Here is a 21,155-nt window from a genome sequence, read left to right on the forward strand (position 1 = left end):
AAAAATACAATTAATATAAGCCCACATATAAATATTCTTACAATTTTCTTATAAAACGATTTTAGACGTTTTAAAATATACCAATAGTATATCCAGTGATAGAAAATGCATATTAAAAGAACATCACTTATTAAAAAGAGTTCCCAATTGAAGTGTTCCACAATCTGTAAAGTGGTGAAAAGTTGATGGCTCCATGTGATAGAGAAACCCATATCCTATAGAGAGTTCCTAAAGATAAACATTTCCAACTTTTTTTTTTTTATAGTAAAACAAAGAAATTATATAAATTAAAAGTTAAACAAAGTTTGCGGATCTCGTATCACTTGATTATTGTCCATAGCATTATGCGCTATGACCTTGAGAGTCCTAACTAGATTGTTGTTAGGCTTCACAAAAAAATGACGTGTACAAAATGTTTGATAGCTAACAAAAAAGAGGTAGTGGGATACATGGCCAGCGAAAAGACATGTCAAGAAAAGATCCAAAGTCTTCAAAATCGCTCTAGAATTTTTCTGTATCCTATCCTCCTCTTTTTGCTTCTTCAGACCTTGTAGAAGACCCCATGCTGTTGCTTTGGTACCTTCTCTTATCATAAGTAATTTACATATATAGAGTAAGACATATTTTCCTTTATTTATAATAGCTATCGCCCAACTAGATATATTGTTGTTTAAATTTGATAAAGAGGTGGGAAGCATGATATTCTAATGAGAAAATGATAGATAAATTATAGGAGAATTGTTAGAGAACTCTTGTACTTGATTCTCAACTTCAAGAGAAGATAAGCTGTTAGAAATCCAGTGTGATACTTGTTGCAAAATAACATTAGGATTGGGTTTCTCATAAGAAAATGTTACATGATGATCCAAATATTTAAGATAACGAGTGAAAGACTAATGCTATGTTTCATACAAATTATTGAAATATAGTATTCACATATAGAATACATACTAAAATACATATTACATCCTAAGACTAGAAAAGATGAATCAAAAAATATATATTGGTGGGTAAAGTAAATGAGCGAATGGCATGTTTGACGTTTGTGATTAGAAAAAAAAAACATTTTACCAAGAAAAAAAAAGTTAAACACAAAACACAAGACAACACCGACAATGGGGCATGCATGGGATGTGAAATCCCATCAATCATTCCAAAGTAGTTCCATATTCTGAATTCTACGAGGACTGGAGGAGGACGATGACCTTGGTGACATCTGTCCGCTAATGCCACGTTAACATATAACTAACTGACCATGTCTTTATTTGTAAGGGAATATAAGGGACAACAAAGAGTAGTCATTGTAGTAGTAAATAAAAGGGAAATTTATAGTGCCACCCACTGGAGAATGTCACAATTATAGGAATACCTTATCTATTTCATCAAATTAGATTTAGATCCCTATTGTTAAAGGAGTGCTATCAAATGACTTTTTTCTCCTGATGAGTAAAACATTGATAATTTACCTATTTTCATCATCCCAAAAATACCTATCTTTATCATTTTACCATTTCACTATCCTTATCTCTTTCTCCCTTTTATCTCTTTTATCTCTTTTCTCTCTTTTCTCTCATTCTCTTCATACCTGCGACCAAGGGTTCAGACAAGTTACAGTTGAGTATTGTTAGTTCTGTTGTCGGTGAATACTTCTCCTCTCCACTGTCCGACCATCTTTGCAAAAATCACAATAACACCAGTGGAGTCAACAAGCCCTGTCCTAGCAAGCCAATGCAAGAGAGGATGTCCTGTTGGTCACCGCGAGGTCCTGCGGGTAGCCGTGCGTTGCCGTTCATTGTCGCTGCTGCTGCTCTGAACGATCGCCTGTGGTCCAACAATTATGATTTGGGAGAAAGGTAAATTAGGTATTGAAATAGGGTCCAAAACTTATTATAAGGATATTTTTGGTACTCCGTATTTAATAAGGGCATTTGATATTTAAAATAAAATATAGTTGATAACATCAACAAATCAGGTATATTTTTTAACAATGATTGAAGAGGTCTGAGGCTAATTTGATGAAACATAGCGGGTGTTCTTATAATTATGACATTCTCTAGGGGGTGACGTTGTAAATTTCCCTGAATAAACATGGCAATAGTAGTAGTAAGTGAGTGGAGGATTGGAATGCCGCAGCAGTTGTAAAAGTGAATAAATGCAAGTGAGCGTACGCTTGTCCGCGGCCCCCTAACAATTGTTTGGAACTCGCACTCACCACCGCCACGGCCCTGAAGGCTAATGGCCTAAAGCATCCAAATGTAAATACGACATCACACATACTATATAGGAAGGGAGAAGAAAAGCGATTGAGGGGGAGACATTGCAAATACAGCTTCTTCTCTTCCCTATCATACCACTTTGTGGCACTACAGTTCTTTCGACTTTTGGATTTGGAGGGTTTTTCCACATTTCTATCTTCTCTCTCTCTCTCTCTCTCTCTCTCTCACACACACACACACACACTTGTCAGCTTATAAAATCCGCCCACCTCTTCACCGTCTTTATCAAAGCTAGGGTTTCTTTATTCGCCATCTTCCGGCATCAGGCCTTAGAAATCGTCCCCGGTCTTGAAGGTATGTACGTGTCTCCTTTTCGTTGCTAATTTTCATTTCCTTTAATTTCTGTATTATGTGATTGTGAGAAGATTTCTCGGTAGTTCCAGATTTTATTTCTGTTTCTAAATTTTATTGATTTTCTATTTTTATTTTTACACAAAAACATGATTGCTTTCGGTGGATTCGGGAGAAAAAGAAATCTCGTCATTGTTCCTGATTCTTGGAATCCCCTCTCAATCTGTCAGTTTTCCCAAAAATTCGTTTATCGTTTGATTCTCCAATGCTATATTCATTGTCTACCTCCTTTCCATCTCTCTGTGGTTTGGAGTACCCGGATTGCGTTTATCGTTGCCCTCATTTGTATCTTCTAGTAACTGAATGGTATTATAGGATTCTACTTGGTTCCTATTGAAGCCATCACATGAATTCGTGACCTTCAATGAATACCTATTTTTCCATAGCAAAGCTTGGATTAGATAGGTCGAACCATGAATACCTCTTTCCTTTTAGGACTAAGTCGAGCAATTCGTTGGCATACGATTAAGCAAAAGGGGCACAGTGGAAGCTCTACAAATATCTGGCACTTTCTCGCTGGGGTTCCTCTGTGGCCTTTCAAATGAAGTGTCACATCTTCTAATGAAGCGTTTGTTGCTTAAAAACGAATCACATATTTTTTGTGATGAGTAATTGAATCTATATTTTCCCCTGTGTTTCTTTCTCATGATTCTGAGTAACATGGCTGAAGATCCATTTAGATGGCATTGATTATCCTTGATCTAGTGATGTTCATTACTCGCCGATCAAAAATAGAGGAAAGAAAAACTTGTTAAGGTGTTAGCGGTGGTGCATTCATATGTTTTTTTTACCTTTATTCACTACATAACATGGATAAATTAAAATCAATAAAAGATAAAAGTGCATCTGATTTGTTGAATCATGGGTGTTTCCATTATTCTGATATAAATATTAAAATTCAATGGAGATGTAGTAGCAGACCATTAAAAAAATTGATTTCATTGCACCTATGCGAGAATTTGTTGATATTTTTGATCAAGTTATCTCTCTCCCTCTCTCTCTCTCTCTATATATATATATATATATGTTAGGGACATCCCATTATGCATAATATTCAAGTACCCTCAATAGTTTTGTCCCACTGACTGTAACATAACTTTCAAGGCTTGGCAAGTTGCCGTTCCTTCTTGCGGGTTCACTAATGATGCGTTCATTTTACCTACACTCTTTGATTTGGTGTCTTGACTTTATTCAAGAGTACTTGCTGAATCTCTGCTTTCCACAGTTTAGTTTGTCCATTTGAGCCTCCAAAAGGTATATTTGTAGACACGTTGAATGCATGGAGACTAAAAAGTTTGGAAGAGACTTCCCACATGCCTAGTGTTTCTATTGCACCCTCATTCAATGATGAGCCTGCCAACTTCTAAGCCTTCTAGTCTAGGATTTGTTTTTTATTTTTATTTTTATTTTTAATTTTTTGAAAATTTCAAATCTCAGCTAGATTTATTTTCACCTTTTGAATCATGCAACAGAGAAGTCTCTTTAGTATTTGAAGACTCAGTAAAGAGTCATAAGTCTTTAGATCCTCCATGGTAGCCCCTTACTCCTACTTGTTAGAGAAAACCTATTTGGTTATGGTTGGCTTAGATATTCAAGATGGTACCTTTACTCCATTGCTGATTTGCTGCTGGATTTTTCTTTCTTTCTTTAATACGGCTACTGTTTTTGAGCTGATGTGATCATTCACCAGAATACTAAAAACAGGCTTTTACTCCCTCATAATATTTCATTACTGTTGGAAATGGTTTTCCGACCATTACTACCCTCATCCTGGTAAAGCAACTTTTTTTTTAACAACAAACAAAATTTTATTCAAGAGAAGAAAGGGGGGATTCCCTCCCCGCCCACCTAGAAGATTGAACGACAGGATTTACAAAGAAACAAGGGGGATGACGTAAGGAAGATTAAAGATGTAATCAATCCCAGTTAACACTAAGAATAGGCTCCAAACAATAAACAAATAATAGGCTCAAGTGCGTACAGAACCATAACTGAGAAATAAGATCCAGATTAGGTCAAAGTAGGATGATCTGTAACTCGCACGATAGGGCTCAGTTGAGCCTGAAATTTGGATCAAAGGAGGCTCCTATGTAGGCAAACAAACTCTCAAAGTTTATCAAATTCTGCTGGTTAGGTCGAGAGTTATGCTGCTTGCATGAAAAAGGAAACTTTTGGGTGATTTCGGGCAAGAGGAGCAGCAGCAGCAGCAGCAGCAGCAGCAGCAGCAGGCCTCAGATGGCTTCAATCTTCTGGTCGAAGGTAACTCTGGGGTGTAGAACAAAGCCCCCAAAGCCTACTCTGATCTGATCTCAGAGTTTGAAGAACCAGGCTTCAAACTTTTGTCCAGAAAGCTGGAAAAAACTGAGATCGATGGGAGAAATGTGAGGTCTTCTGATCAGCAATCGTTGGGGATCTTCAATACTCGGAATAGAATGATAAATAAAAGAAAAACACAAGGGATGGAGGGATGAGAAAGGGGGAAGAAGAATGGTAGTTTGGTTCAGGACTGTCACCTTCCCCTTGGGCCTCTCACCCTCTCAGCCGACTATCCTAGTCCATGAAGATAACAACTTTGTTTATTAAATTAAATCTATCTCAATTACAATCATTTGGCCTCTTAAATAGGCACAACAACTCCTTCAAAATAGAAGGTTACAAAATAGGGAACTAATTGGGAAAAAGGAATGTAATTAAAAAGGAAATAACATAGAAAAATAAACTAATCCTAACTAGAACTTTCCTTATGCTGAAACTGGCTACTTGTTTAACAAGAGAAGTCATAAAAGGAAACTAAAGGACCCTTTTTAAAGCAGAATCAATTCCTCCATCTCGTTGCTGATATGGACTTCTAGAAATTGTCCCCAGATGTACCTTGCTGACTAAGGTACATAAGAGGACAAAATCAGAATTGATGGAGGGGATTTTATTCTTCTAGATGCTGCTTAACCCCAATGGACAGGCTGGAATAGTACCAAAAGGTACTGCTTGATGCGTTGAAGAATGGCCCAAATCTTGGGCCAACACTGGACCACTTGTCCCCTTCCTTTACGAGCTCCATCTACATCAACTTTCCCCATCTTAAAAAAAAGTTTGTCCTCGAATTTTGAAAATTGTGGGAAGGATTTTCATGTTGTGCTTCATTTTGTAGAAAAATCCAGGCAACTCTTTGATTATATGGGTTTAGTCTGGGATGTGAGGTGCCCGCTCGTCAAAATACTGGATGGAATGACGAAGTCCACATGCTCAACTTCAATGACCTCAAATGTATCATGGGGTTGTACTCTAGCCCTTTTTTTTACCTTATCTTCTTCAAGCTTGTACTCTTCAAGTCGTCCTTCAATGTCCATAGTCTTTTCAATGCTGGGAGTCATGTCTTAATATCATCTTCACCTTTCGCATCTCCGTTACCGACGTCACTAGTATCTCCATCAGTGGGACTTCATAGGCTCACAAACTAGGTTTTTTGGGTTAGCCTCGAGTGCTGCAATAACATAGTTGGTGTTTTGTTGGTGATGTTGCAAAATACTGTTTAGCTAGTCCTGCACACAGAGAGCGAGGGAATGATGACCGGAGAAGGCTCTGGTGGGGGACTATCCGATGCTTAAGTTAGAATCTTTTCATACAGTGTGGAAAAAGGGAAACAAAGTAGAGTTGGGGTGCGTGTGTCAATGCCTGATTTTTAGATCTTTTATCCTTGCCGGTCTCGACGGTTATTGGAGGGCTGTTGTTCACTTTCTTTGTTGTGTGCGGCCCTATAACCCCTACCTTGATCGTGGGTCATGATGGAGAGTCATGGGGTACGATAATGGGGATTATCTCCTGGGGTGTTATAGCTGTAATGGGCTTTCTGCTCAAGGGATAAGTTGGTGGACATGTGGTTGGCTGTGATGATGATTTGTGGTCGGTACATGTGTCCTTACCCCACTGGCTGGTCGTATTTATGTATATCAGTTGCTCCGCACTCCCACTTCCTCTTCTGTTTAGCTCTTGAGGTTCTCTCTTGCTCCATCTAGTCCTCCACGGATCAACACCTCATCTCTCCTATCCCCAAGTGCAGATCTCTTAGGCTCTCACCCATCTCGCTTTTGCGGACTACCTCATGATTTTCTCCAAAGCCGATCATGTTACCATCTCCTCCATCATGTCTTCCCTCCTCTTTGAATCCCTCTCAGGTCTTCGTATCAATCTTCTCGAATCGAACCTCTTCCTTTCTGGTGTCTCTCTTGAAAGATAAGCCCATCTCCTTTCTCTCTCTGACTTTTCCCTTGGTTCTTTTCCTTCCAAATATCTCGGCCTTCCTCTGATCTCCTCCTGCTTCTCCGCCCCCTCACTGCTTCCCCTTGCTTGACCTGCTGAGGAAAAGGCTTTAGCTTTGGAAAGGTAAACTCCTTTCTTATGCTGGTAGCCTTGTGCTCGTCCAATCGGTTCTTTAATTGTTGCACATATGTTGGTTTGGCATCTTCACTCTTCCCGTTGCCATCTCCAAATCCATCAACTCTCTCCTTTGTTCCTTCCTTTGGAAAGGAGCCAAGCCCTTTAAATTCCTCCATCCTATGAGCTGGACAAATGTTTGTCGCCCCAAATCGGAAGGCAGCTTGGGGTTGAGACAAACTGTAAAGAGGGGCATCCTTAAGCTCATTCAGAAAACTGTCTCCAAGCACCCAAGTATTTGGGTCTCCTGGGTGTACTCCTCCCTCCGTAAAACTGATACCCTTTGGTTCGCCTCCTCGTCGGATGCTTCCTGAATTTGGCGTTAAATTCCTAGCCTTAGGCCCCTGGCCCTTCAAGCTCTTTCTTATGTCATCGGCAATGGATCTTCCTTTTCCTTTTGGTTAGACCCATGGCACCCCTCGGGTATCCTCCTCTCCCTATGTTACTCCCCGTTCCATCTACTCCTTGGGCCTGTTTAGATCCACCCTTTTGGAGTCCATCCTTTCCCCTGATGGATGGTTCCCTCCTAACTCCCCTCCCCCTGGCCGATCTCTAGTCCTCTTCCCCCCATCGGGACTCTTCACCTCTGCCTTTGTTTGGGAATTCATTCGCTCCAAAGGCCCTCTAATGCCTTGGCGCAACATCATTTGGTTTAAGGGGCACATTCCCCATCACAGTTTCATTGCCTGGCGTGCTATCTCCAACTACCTCCCCATACAGTCTGTTCTCATTTATCTTTACATTTAGGTCCCGTCCTCCTGTTGCCTTTGCTGGAATGGAACCGAAAGTGCAGATCACCTTTTCTTCTCTTGCCCCTTCTCTACCTCGATTTGGAAGAGTCCTTTCCTCCCGTTGGCCTTCTAACAAGATTATCCTACCCCTTTCTAGAGAATGGATCTGGGTTGATATGGCCTTTAGTGGGCCTAGCATCTGTGACACTTGCTCTTTTGACAAGGTGTGGAAAGCCATCTTCTTCGATGTTAGCTCCAAACTTGGCTGCCTTCGCTATCGTCCAGTCTGCAATTCCCCAAGGAAGAGGCTCATTGTTGTCTCCTGGGGCCTTCCTTCTTTCATTCTTCTCCCCCCACCCCATGATGTTTCCCCCTTTTTTCTCTTTTCTGGCTAATTGGTTTTTGTTGTAGGTTTTTTCCCTGTTCTGTCCCCCTCCCCCTTGAGGGTTTGCCCCTTTTCGCCCCCTTGTATTTGGTTTTTTCCTCTTTGTAATGAATTCTTTTATTCATCCAAAAAAAAAAAAAAAGAGTAAATCTGGAATTAATTGCCTTGGTGTGCACACTCCGGGGTGTGCTCTTCATCAACCTCGTTGGTTGGTACTCTTCTAGCTTGATCGTCCATGTGTCTTGGTAATTACTTGAATGTGGTTCCAGTGGTCGAGGAGACTGATGTGTTTCTAGTACCATGCTTGACAATTCGGACAATCGTTAGTCTCCTCGGTGGCTGATGTTGTGGTCGGTACCGGTACCCTTCCTGCTGGTCGGGGGGCTTAGCACATGATCCATGGTTGGGCTCAAAAGCTTGTGCTCGTCTCATCGCATGCATCTTCCTTTTGTGGTTCAAGGTAATCACGTGAGGGACTTGTGCTCAGAGCATAACTTGTTCCCTGGATTCAAAATTTCGTGGGCCTTTTAGTTCATTAAAGGCTGTCTAGTAATGTCATCAAACAGGCGTGCCTCAAGAACCTACCCGTCACGGTAAAATTTCATCATTCTCCCCTTCATATTGTGTGGAATTACGGCTATATTGTAGATAGATTCCGTTTTCGCAATCCAGAGTGCATATGCGTCTAAACCTTGATGCTAGAGAATATATTTCTGGTATCAATCGTAGTTGTCAAGCCTTGGCATCCATGTGGTTTGCCTAGGGCCTAGGTGACTGTCGCCTTATGCTTTGACATTTATTTATGCCAAATATCATTTAAATTGTTATTTCATTTTCTTAAGGTATTATTCATGAAGAAGCAATGCTTCCTATTATTCATACGCGTTCTGGAAATGTTTTGTGTGTTTAAATAGTTTAGCCTCAAAATTAGATGAGACATACCATGCATATGTCATGGTGCCCATTTTTACTGTCAGGTTTATCTTTACTTGAGGAAATTATTCTCTTCTTTATATTGTATTTCTAGTTATAAAATTTCTGTAGTAAGTGATTACAGGACATCAAACGTACATGGATGGGTTATTTTAAATTATTTATGTTTTTAGTTTATTTCGTTTATTCACTACAGGAGTGATTATACTAAAAGTATCTATCTTACATCCCAGGTACATGGATGTATTTAATAGTGTATTTACTCATATCTATACTAAATCAGGCTACAAATTTAAAAATTCTATCATAATTTTGAGTTCTTCTATTTTTTAATAACATATTTTTATCGAAAGCATCTGGTACCTGGAAAGAATTTCAGCTTGAGTTCTTCCTTGCCCCCTCTGTTTCTTGTTTGTCCAAATGAAATTTCTCTCTGATCTTTGTTCTTTTCCTCATGATTCTGAAGGATTTAGATAGGTGGAAGCATTATATTGATATTCTACTAACTTTACTGACAATAAACCATCATTTATTCAATCTCTCAAAATTGTTTTCTGAAAGAAAATTTCTCAGCTCAAAGTTGATGAAATTACTAATTTCTCAAAACTATGTAATATCACGATATTTCTTGAAGATGTTTCTGAACTCTTCAAAACTGAAACTTTGGTCAATATTTAGGAGTAGTTTGTTTGAATTGAGTAGTAACTGTTTTAGTTTTGTAATAGTGATTTTTTATAGAAATACCTTTCCGAATGAAACTGTCACTTTTGGGGGAGCAAAAATCTTCTAGGTGGTAGTCAACTGCTCTCCCCCACTCTGCAGCTAATGCTGTTGCTTATTAGAGAAGCCATTCCTTTGGGATCTCAACAAGTATCTAGTGTCTAGTTCAATTTTTTAATCTGGAAAGTTATTCGTTTCATCATTTTGCACTGTTTTTGTATTTTTTATATGTTGATAATCAATTTGTGGTTCCTTTTGAAAATAATATGCTTGTGATATCCTGTAAAAGGCCACATATTATTGTATACTTTTTTTTTTCGTTGATATTTAAATGACTAATTTCTCTGCTCATTAGGACCATATCATAGAAGTTATAATCTCTCACTTTTTAACATGGTGTCTAGCTGCCATAGCGTAGTTCTTGCCCCCCCGGACCTCGCACGTGCGGGAGCCTAGTGCACCGGGTACGCCCTTTTTTTTGGTCCAGCTGCCAAAGCATTGTAGTGGAATTTTGATATCTCAACCGACCTAGAGTTGTGATCCCCTTGTAATTAAACTGATACTAGTTTGTCCTGTGGTTCTCTTATAGAATTGGCGCATTATTTTGCATTTAATATTTTTGAATGCTGAAATCTCCTTTGTCCTTTATTTTTAGCACTGACTGACTTTAATAGCTGAATTCCTTTTACAGAAGGGACACTTTTGAGTGTAAGTACCAGAGAGGAGTGGCTGTTAAGGAAGATAGAAGCTGGGAATTGAATTTTAAGAAGTGACATCTGGCTGTTAGACCGTAGGTGTAACTACACTTGCATGTGTTGGGGAATAATTGCTTCTTTACAGATTTCTGATGAACTTGGAAATTGCTTAACTTGGACGGTTGGGTCCATATTTATAGAACTTATTGGTCCCTTAGACAACAGCACTTCTTAATTGCTGCTTCAAAAAAAAATAGCTAGGACGGGTGCCCTTTGTTGTGTGGCCGCCAGGCCACATGGAGCAAACTCAAATACAGGAAGAAGGGGCTCTTCCATGGATCCTGGTGAACCTCTGTGGCGGACAAACTCAAGCTTTTCTCCTCCTCCCTCGAGGAGCTGGGATTCTAGATTCCAGTCAAATGGTTTACCTCGTGGGTCCTGTGGCGCTCCACGATATGAGTCATCATTATCCTCAAATAATAGAGAAAGCAGAAGCAGGTTGAGCAGTGACCAGTACTCCAACCATCACCACTCTGTGTCTGATGGTGTGCTTTCTTATTTTGAAAGCCCGTCTGAAAATTTCCAGGCCCCTCAGTGGACGCCACCAGTGCAGAAACTCAACTTGGGCATTTCTTCTACCTCATCTGTGGGAGGTAATCTAAACTTGTCTGTTCTGTAAATAGACGTGGCGTTGTTATCAGTTCTTTTTGTGACTTTTTTCAGTTTAAAATGTGCTCTCCAATGATTTTCGCTCTTATTGCTGAGGATATATCTCTCGGATATCATGTTATTCTTGTGATCCACTTGTTGGACTGTAGTTCTGGTGGTTAACAGTCCTGAAAAGAATCTACTTTAGGTTAGGCGTTGAAGTTCTCTAAGTCAGCTAACTTATTATATAAATGTTGTATTTTTAATGGAAGTATGTAAACAATTAATAGTGTGACAAAGAAAGTTTACTGGTCAGTTCAGATTGACCGTTAGCTAGTTGATTACTTGACCAAAGGAGAGACGACTTGTCTATGCATGTATAATATTATCTTCTGATGTACTTTTTATGAGTTACTTTGGTTGTGTCCCCAAGTAAGTGGCTCATGTTAGGGTTTTGAACCTCAAAAACTCAAATGATACCATAGCAAAACAGTAATGTTAACTTTTAGTAAGAGAAGTGAATTACTAAAGTATCACATGTTGAAGTGTTAAAACTGGGAAGAGGGGGTCTAGGGCTAACTCTCAACCATTTGTGGCGGAAAAAAAATGAAAAGATGAAAACCAATAAAAATTCTGGATGACACATGATTAAAATGAAAGGGGTAAATTACACCTAGACCTCCTCAGGTTTGTGACAACTTAAATATGTACTCAAGGTTTGCGGTATCGGGTTTCGACCAGGTTTTGACCTATGGGGAGACCGAAATTTCGTGGGAAACATGGGAAATTTTGAGGATACCGGGGAATTTTTCCCTGTATGGTGGAAACTTAGGTTTCGACCCCCAAACAGTGTTTTTTTTGTCTGATTTTTTGTGTACAACATATTTTAAACATTTCTAACACATTCACATCATTAGTTTCATAAAAAAAAAACACAAAATCTTACTTGTGTGGTGAACCAAAGGTTCAATAATCATTACGCTGACTTGTTGGCTTAAATTCTGAAACTTTACTACATAATGAATATATATAGTCTACAATCCACATCAAAACATAAAACATAATCCAAATGATCCAAAATAGATAAAAATATTACATCATCAGCAATTATCTGTCAACACTCAAAAGGAGTGACTCAATTAATCAACACTTGAAAGTAGTGACTCAATTCCAAGTTGAGTGTCTAGGCGGTTTCATCCCACGAACTGCGTACCACTGTAGATGTCGTAGCCACTCTTTTGAATGAGAGACATATGCATCCCATGACATGTTTTGGGCCCAATTATCTTGGTAGTTTCTCACTGCTCTTGTATAAGATTTATCATCAACATTAGCTAGGTATCTCAACCTAAGGAATGGGTTAGTCACAATCATAGGTTGTGGCCCTTGTGGGTATGGCACAGAAGGTTGGGATGGATACGCAAAGATACTCTCAACAAAAGATGACCCACCACCTTGAGAACCCTTTTGTTTGAATTAGGAAGAAGATTCACCATATTCTTCATAACCACTACCATATCCAAATGAACCCGTGCTCTCGAAGGATGATGGTCCACCAGCATATGCATCATACTGTCCCGGATACCCAAAATGCGATGCAGCTGATCCGGTGCTCTCAAAGCCACTATCACCATAATGTACTGGACTAGGGCTCGAGTCAGTAAAGTCTGGTGCATGCCAATGCCCACATCCTCCACCCTGTCCCAAACTCATGGATTCCATTGTGGCAGACAAACTAGATATATCCATGCTTTGGCCCATCTCATCTGCCTCATCATGAGGCCCAAACCTTCTGCGTGGTCCTCTACTATAGCCTCTTTGTTCTCGGGAACCATGATCATCTTACGTGGCATGTTTGAACTCAGTCTCCCCTGTGAATCTGACTGGAGATGGTTGTGGAACCGTGTCATTTTCCATGGCAGCTAATCTTTCCTCTTCAGCTCGTATGGCAGCTAATCTATCACCAATATCACCACCACCACCACCACCACCACCACCACCACCACCATCATCATCTTGTGTCTGGTTAGGGGACCGAGTGTAATCTGATGAGAGGGACTGATACTCTTCGTCTTCAATTCCAGCACCAGGGTGGGCCTCAAATGGACGTGGTGACTCAGCGTGAATTCTCCCCTCTTCTGACATATATTCTTCTACATTAACACTCATTCCTGATGCAATTTGACTACTAGGCCGACCACCTGCCTCATCTAAAAGTGGCTCACCTCGATCTCTTACCCACTCATAAAGGGGATCTTCATCATCCGACTCAAATTGGATGATGTCAGCAAGCTCGATTGGGGTAGTATCATTCTCCATGCCAAGGTGTATGTGCTCTTCTTTCAATCTCATATTATAGTGCACATAGACCAAGTCAGACAGCCGTGCAACACCCAATCTGTTCCGTCTCTTGGAGTGTATGAGGTTGAAAGTACTCCAATTGCGCTTACATCCAGTGGGGGAACATGTCTGAGATAACACTTTAATTGCTACTTTAGACAAGTTGGGTGAGTCTCTTCCATATTGCACCCACCATGCAGCTGCATAAAACAATGAAAGACTATTAGGTGGGTTTCTATGATGGTTCATAGCTGAATATCTGAATATGAAATAAAAGAACAAGGTCATTGGACCAACCAGCAGCAGTGGTATCTCGATTCGCAACAGCCTCTGCACCGCCAAAACTCCCAGTTCCATCCCTAAAGGCTTTCATTTGTATGTGGGTACTAATGACTAATGTTAGCAACTTAATGTTCATATCCTAGGTTAATAATTGCATCAATTAATAACTTCAACACCCACCTCCGTGTTGATATTCTATGCGGTTGGGTTTGACTCAATCTTCTCCACCACGGTGTGAACTGCATCTATAAGATCATTTCTCAAGCCAAGCCTATGCTTGTATTGATACTTGGGGTTTAGGTAATAAGCTGAAAATAGTTAAGGTGAACATTGGGCAAGCAAAAGTATATGTCAGTATTAACAAGTTCAAGTAAGGTGAATAAAGCAAAACTGACCAGCCTTATGTAGAGGATGCATGAGCTGCCTCTCCCAGCGGTCCTTGATTATGGCAAGGAACTTCTTGTTACCCTTTCGGTACACCGCTTCCACCTCCATCTTCATCATTTCAATGGCTGCCCATATGTTTGGTAAGGTGGGTTTCTTCTGTGAGTCAACCAACTTCAAGACGCTCACTATTGGATCTAATATCTTCACCACTTTCTTGACATCATCCCAGAAATTTTCACTAGATATAGTGGCCTGGGCTGCTTTTCCTCCCTGAGAGTTAGATCCGTCCCAATTAAACCACTCTTCAGAAGCAAACATGGATTTCAATCCAGACTTCTTCGTCTTAAAGCTCTTCAAGACAATATAGTTCGTCGTGAACCTTGTCAATCATGGCCTCACCAAGTCCCCACCACATTTTGTTCTTACCAAGTTTAGAGCAAACCCATGGTTGTACACATATGTGGTCACCTGCCTCGCTTTCTCTACCACACCTTTTACAATTTTCAAATTTCCCATTTCTTTTAACATGAGATCTATAAAATGGGCTGCACAGGGAGTCCAAAATAGATGGTACCTTTGATTGTTCATTAGCTTTTCCCCAGCTTTCTTGAAGTTGCTCCCATTATCAGTCACAATTTGTATCACATTCTTGACCCCGACATCCTTCACCACCTCTTTCAAGAGGTTGTAGATGTATTTTGCATCTTTCTTCTCACTGGATGCGTCAACTAACTTTAGGAAGACTGTCCTTCCATCATAGTTCACCATGAAATTGATGATGGACCGTCTAGTGGGTCCAGTCCATCCATCACACATCATAGTCACCCCATAATACTCCCACATTGGCTTCAGATCTGCAATGTAATCTACCAACTCTTTCTTTTGCTTTGGTAAATATACATTGTACATCTCATGAGCTATTGGCCCCTTCACACCTGGACCAGCCCTACCAATCTCATCCAGCATGTTTTGATAATATGACCCTGTGGTCACATTAGCTGGAATGCTATGATAGAAAGCCCACTTGGAGAAAGCCATCCCCACTGTCTCCTTAATATTGGTCCACACTTGTTTCAATTTTAACTGTCTCGAGTCCTGCCTTCGATATAGTGCAGGATCAGATTGGAGAACATCAACATTACGGTTACGTGCTGGTGCTGGTGGTGGGGGTGGGGGTGGGGCTTGGTCCCTCACACTCTGGGACCTCCTCAACGGAACATCTGGCTCTCTATTTCTCAATCTCCTCCTTTGTGGCTCAGGGTCTTCTTCAAGTGCTCGAGATGAACCAGCTCCCCTAACCCTCTGTACCCGTCTTTCCTCATCAATATCAAGTTGGGCTATGCTTGCTACAAAAGTCCTCCTCAATTGTTCAGCCTCTTGTGCCGTGTGTACATCATCCAAGTCAGGTTCCTCACTGTCATAATCTTGCTCCCCCAACTCGAGCAATGACTCAATACAAGCATCATGGTATTCATCCCTAACTGCCCTCTTCTCCTTCCTCTTCTGCAACCCTCCTTTTAAATGCTCCAACATGCTCCTCTTGGTCTCATTGGATACATTAGGGCAGCCCAATACATTCCTGTGCCCACATGCTAGATGCCACTTTAATCTTGTGGCCCCACCAGACATGATTTTTTTCTGGCAATAATTACATTGTGACTTCCTCTTATTAGCTGATAGGGGTCTCCTATGCAGCCATGCAATGTCCCCACCTCTATCACTCATTATGCAACACTTAAAATCTTCAGAGAAACACTGTTCAAACAAAAAAAGAGATCACTTATAAACATATATGCATCCATAATGACTCATTAGAACAATTAAAGATTACTGCAAATTCCCAACAAAGCATTATATTTTTTCCCTATTTAAAAATATTTTAAAAAATTATTTTAAAAATAATTATTTAATTAATAAATAATTAAGAAACATCACGTTAGTTTATTGTAAATGCATTTGTAATACATTCAATAAATTTCTTGAATTTTTAAACCATAATAGACAATTTTTCGTAATTATTTATATTTTTTAAATAATTTCAGCATATATTTAATGAAAAAAAAAAAAAAAAAAAACTGAAACCATCAACTTGTAGATCGGCTGATGATGTTCAACATGTATTAAGTTGAACACCAAAGACCAACTATTAAACCATTTTTTTTCAAAAAAATGTTGTATGTAAATGCATTTAAAAAAAAAAAAAAGCATTAACATGCAAAAAAAAAATTCGGCCCCCGTGAATGCGTAGATCGGGTCCTCTTAAGCAACATATAAAAAATTGACATGATTCTACCATATTTACTAACATATTATATAAAAAAATGATTTTTGGAGAACTTAGAACTTGCTTTTTTGTCCAAGATGATTTTCTTGTGTAGAGGAAGCACTAATCAGCCTTAGATTTGAAGAAATTTTCACTGTTTCCCCATGTTTCCCACACTTGGGAGAGAAAATGCTCTTGTGAAGGTCGAAATATGTTCAAAACAGTGGCTGGTTTCCTATTCAAAGCACTTAAATAGGACCTGGTTCAGCCCAAATGGTCGAACCAGGTCGAAAATGTCGAAATTTTGGTCGAAACCTGTCGAAACAGGAGATTTTTAAAAATCCCCTATGGTTTCGTTTTGACCTGCGAAATTTCGCATGTTTTGCTCGAGTCTAAGAACCATGTATGTACTTGAACTTTGTCAAATGATCTTGACCTCCTTAGGAACTTTTGACACATTGTAATTAGATTCCTTCTGTTAGGTGACTATACGGTTGAGATAAATTGAGCACTTTCTTACACAAACAAACTATTAAAACTCAATACCCTCAACAAGCTTGGACCAGTTGATGGAGCTTGTAAACAATTTTTAAGGACAAAAAAATGCCCTTTTATGTCCAAATAATAAAAAGGAAGAGGAAAATCCATTCCCATCATTAGGTTCACATTGATATGCACTCATTGCCACTTTTGGTTTTTATCACTGCTATAAACGGGGGTATTGTCATTATTACAGAACTTGTGGGAAATCAAACTGAACGTCTAATTAGTATCTTCTCAGTTTTAGCAGCCTAAGGTAGGCATGTGTTTTCAAGAAAGTTGAGAGAAGGTATCTGAAATTGTAAGAAACCTGAGGGGTTTATTCCATCAAATGTGGCAGATTATCTTTCATTTAATTTGCTGTTTCGAACAAGCGAGAACTATTGGGCCTTTGACTGCATTTGATGTCCCAATTACTGACTGGATTGATTTAGGCCCTAGAGATTTCTTTTGTTGGGTTCAGTGAAACATTGGGCCCTAAACTTATCTTTCATGGGTCCACGCATAACATATAGTTGAGGATGAGCTGATACCTGAGTAGTTAGACAATAAATTCTTTTGCTAATTTATTGTTAAGACTAGTATGAATTATGAAGTGCTATGAAGTATGTGGGCTTGCGTTTTTTGATAATAAAGTCACTGATATTGATATAACGTTTAAGAGTCAGACTCACCATTTGCCTACTACTCGCTAGGCACAAATCTTGCTCGGCTGATGGGAAATTTCTCCTTCACATTCTTTACTCTCTCTCTCTCTCTCTTTCTCTCTCACTTGGGGGAAGGGAAAATGAATTTATGACAGTTATTATGCTACAAATGCTTCAAAGACACTGTGTGATCTCTTATCTCGGGCTAGATGACTTATTATCTCATGGAACATGCGTACTGCAAGGGTGTCATAGAGGCAGGACTTGAACTAGAATAAAAATTCAGGCAGGACTGCCGCACATTTTTACAAGTGTCAGTCCCTTCATCCGAGATCACTTCTTGATGTGGTATACTGGCATGGCTAGGTGATGATCATGGTCTATGAGCGGAAAAGTACAGAACTGTCAACACATTTGCCTCACTAAATCATTTGAACAAAATAAACAATGTTGGGCAACAATTTCTCATGCTTGTACCCATGCAGTGTTTATGAAGTGGCTTAAGACACTGGCTTGAACATGAAGAGGAGTTCCTTAAGAGTGTGCATAACTGCCCAAGGCCATGTACTAATTCTGGATTTTAGAAAAAGGTGGGAGCAATTTTGGAGGTGGGAATGGGTATAAAATATACATAAGTGCATGACAATAGTTACAAAAGACGGGATGAAGACAAATGGGAAAATAAGATACATAGTGCCTTTATTGTCTGCCCGTGATTTCTTAACAATAATAAAACCAAAAGAAGTAAAGAACACTTTCAATTAGGTACTTATTTACATGGTGCTCTCTCTCTCTGAGTGTTGTGGTTGGGAACAATTGTACTGTTACTTCTTTTTCCTTTGGAAAAATGATCTTTGTATAAATTATTTTCTGATTTAGTGTTTAGTCAGTTTCATAGATATTGATTGAAGTTTGAAAAAATCATTTCTTACTTCTAATGGATTTTTTTATTAAATTATGAATTACATTTTTAGGAGATTAGGATGTGAAGTTGTCTTTTAGCCTGGAAATTATGCAGTTGGACAAGGTATAAGTATCTTGTATTGAAACAATTATATATGTTTACTTTGTTCAGACTTGGTGTTGGAAAGTTTACTCCAACTAGTGAGAGGCTTTTAGTTTGATATGGATTGATCTTAATTCATATTCCTTATTTCATGCCTTATTTTTATTTCTTCTCAAGAAAACCCAATAAAGTTGTTTCTGCTTTAGCTTTGTTTCTTGTTCTTATTATTTTGCATCCCTGTGGTAAAATTTCTTCGAAGGTCATTTTGATGCATCAATTTGTCATCATAGATTTTAAGGTCAAAATCAGCCATCAAATTATTATTTATGTCATCGCATATTGATTTTTTAAGTTTTTCTTTTGTTATGATCAGGTTCAAGGACTGAACTTCCACTGTTTCCTCACTCTGCTGAGGTGAGTTCATGTTTCAACTATACAGATGCTTTTGTCTTAACTTGAGTGCAGTTACTGAGCATTTTCTGTGTTCCCCTCCCTTCAATTGCAGAGGCGATTTGCTGCTGAAGCATTGGCAGCATCCAACAGTTTGGGGTCCCCTTCCTCACTTTCTGATTCCAGCCAATTGGAATCTACTAGCAAACAACCTATATCCTTACCCTACCGCCATTTCTCAAGTCGGCGTCCTTTCATATCAAAACCTGTTTACCCGCTAGTATTTCGCAATCCTGTGTCAGGTAGTGAGGGCTTTTGTTATGCGGATATAAGCAGCATTAGTAAGTTGACACCTGGTGAAAGTAGGGTCTCATCGTCTCACTGGCCTGATAACAGTCCAAGTCTTAAGTTCCATAAGAACCTCACTGAACTCCAGAAGATGGATGCTTCACCAGAACCCAGCACAAGTTCCAGAAGAGAAGGTTTCAGGTTCAGTAATGCGAGCAGTTTTGACATGGGCTTTGATGAAGATGGCTTGGATGTATCAGAGCATGTAAATTTGGAGAATGTAAGATTGCATCAACAATCTGCAGGCGTTCATAATTGTGAGTTGTGTGGGAGACTTCTGTGGCAGAAATCTCCATGGAGTTCCTACCGAATTGTCAGAGGTTGTGACATGCCAATTGCTGGTGTACTACATTGCACCCATGTCTTCCATGCGGAATGCTTAGAGCAGACAACGCCAAAGAGCCAGATTCACGATCCTCCTTGTCCTGTGTGCCTGAAGACCACTGATGCAGTTGAAGAGTCCACCTCTTTTTCGGAGCCATTGCAAATGGCATTGAGGTCAGTTCGGAGAAACCGAGGGGTTGTGATTTCTGATGCACCAGGAGATAAAAATGGCACCATCCAATCCTTGGACCATTTTGAGGGTGTTTTTAGGAGAAACCAGACTCAGCCTGTGTCGCGGCGAAGTGGTTCATTGATAAAGAACCATCTGAAGAAACACTTCATGTTTAAAGGGAGTACAGGGAAAGATCTCTTTGGTGTGAAGGGGTTCCATAAAACCGGTTCATCATCTTCGAACCAGGATTCTGTTGGACGCTTGAGATCCTTTCGATCCTTGAGAAAGTAGTTGCTATTAGGAACTGGCAGTCCTTGCTTGGTAGAATTAATTCGCTGTACTACAAATATGCGTACTGGTTTTTACCTTTTTACCTTTGTGGCCCCACGCCATTGGTCATATTCCTCTCTCTTTAGGAGCCACAAAGAGGTAAGAGCCTGTGTGCATTCATCTGTTTAAAAATTGGATTTGTTTATATTAATATTTGATAGATGAGATGAGATGAGAATCATGTTTCACATCTCCAGTTCGTGTTGATTTCTGTGCTTTAAGCTTGTGTTAGTGAGAGATCTAACGTGTTTGTGGGGGACTAGATCTGCATTGGGATTGAATTGCTGGCTATTTTTGTTACTTTTTTTTATTTATTCAAGTGTGTACGTTTAGATTGACATGATGAGTTTTACCTAATTTTTGGTTTCAGAGACTTGATATTACCAGTTTGGATCTTGCTAGTCGATGATTCCCCCTCTAGTACTACCAACCATCAAGCAGGAGGATGTCACATTACGGCCCTGCTGAAGGTTGAAATACCCCCTCATTAGGAAGAGGTTCTCCGAGCAAGCGGGGTTATTTATTGTTCAATTTCCCTCTCAGCATGTCAGCCGTTTTGTGCAACCCACTCTCTTGCACCGTCTCTCCCCTGCAATTCCTCTCTCTGTCGTTCTCACTGCCCATCGTGCCATCTCCGGCTCCTCATCTCTGCATCCCCCGACTTTACTATTTCATTTACGGTTTTTCTACTTCATTTGCCTTCGTCCCTTCTCCTTTTATAGAGTTTATGATTCCAATCCAGTTCACGCAGCATTGGAGAAAGAACTTGCTTGGGCAGATTAAACGGTATATGAGCAAAGGGCACTGAAATCTTTGAATGGGAGATGAAGCTAAATGATATTATCAAATGCCCAGTTAAGAAAGGCTTCCATTACTACTACAAATCAAATGGTACGAAACCAATACCCCATTTGAGCTGTGGGAGTAGCTTGACCTGTTTTGGGGGGGGGGGGGGG

At 39.7% G+C, this 21,155-nt stretch overlaps 1 protein-coding gene across 1 annotated transcript; it reads left to right on the plus strand.

Moving 5' to 3' along the window:
* Window positions 1-2,239: 2,239 nt before the first annotated feature.
* On the plus strand, window positions 2,240-20,395 carry LOC122088864. The gene is made up of 4 exons (XM_042658217.1): window positions 2,240-2,570; window positions 10,519-11,175; window positions 19,009-19,049; window positions 19,141-20,395. The coding sequence occupies exons 2-4, from the start codon at window positions 10,857-10,859 to the stop codon at window positions 20,158-20,160; spliced, it is 1,380 nt and encodes a 459-aa protein (XP_042514151.1). The 5' UTR covers window positions 2,240-2,570; window positions 10,519-10,856; the 3' UTR covers window positions 20,161-20,395.
* Window positions 20,396-21,155: the final 760 nt, after the last annotated feature.

Source organism: Macadamia integrifolia, chromosome 9 (assembly GCF_013358625.1).
Source record: "Macadamia integrifolia cultivar HAES 741 chromosome 9, SCU_Mint_v3, whole genome shotgun sequence".
Taxonomy (NCBI): Eukaryota; Viridiplantae; Streptophyta; class Magnoliopsida; order Proteales; family Proteaceae; genus Macadamia; species Macadamia integrifolia.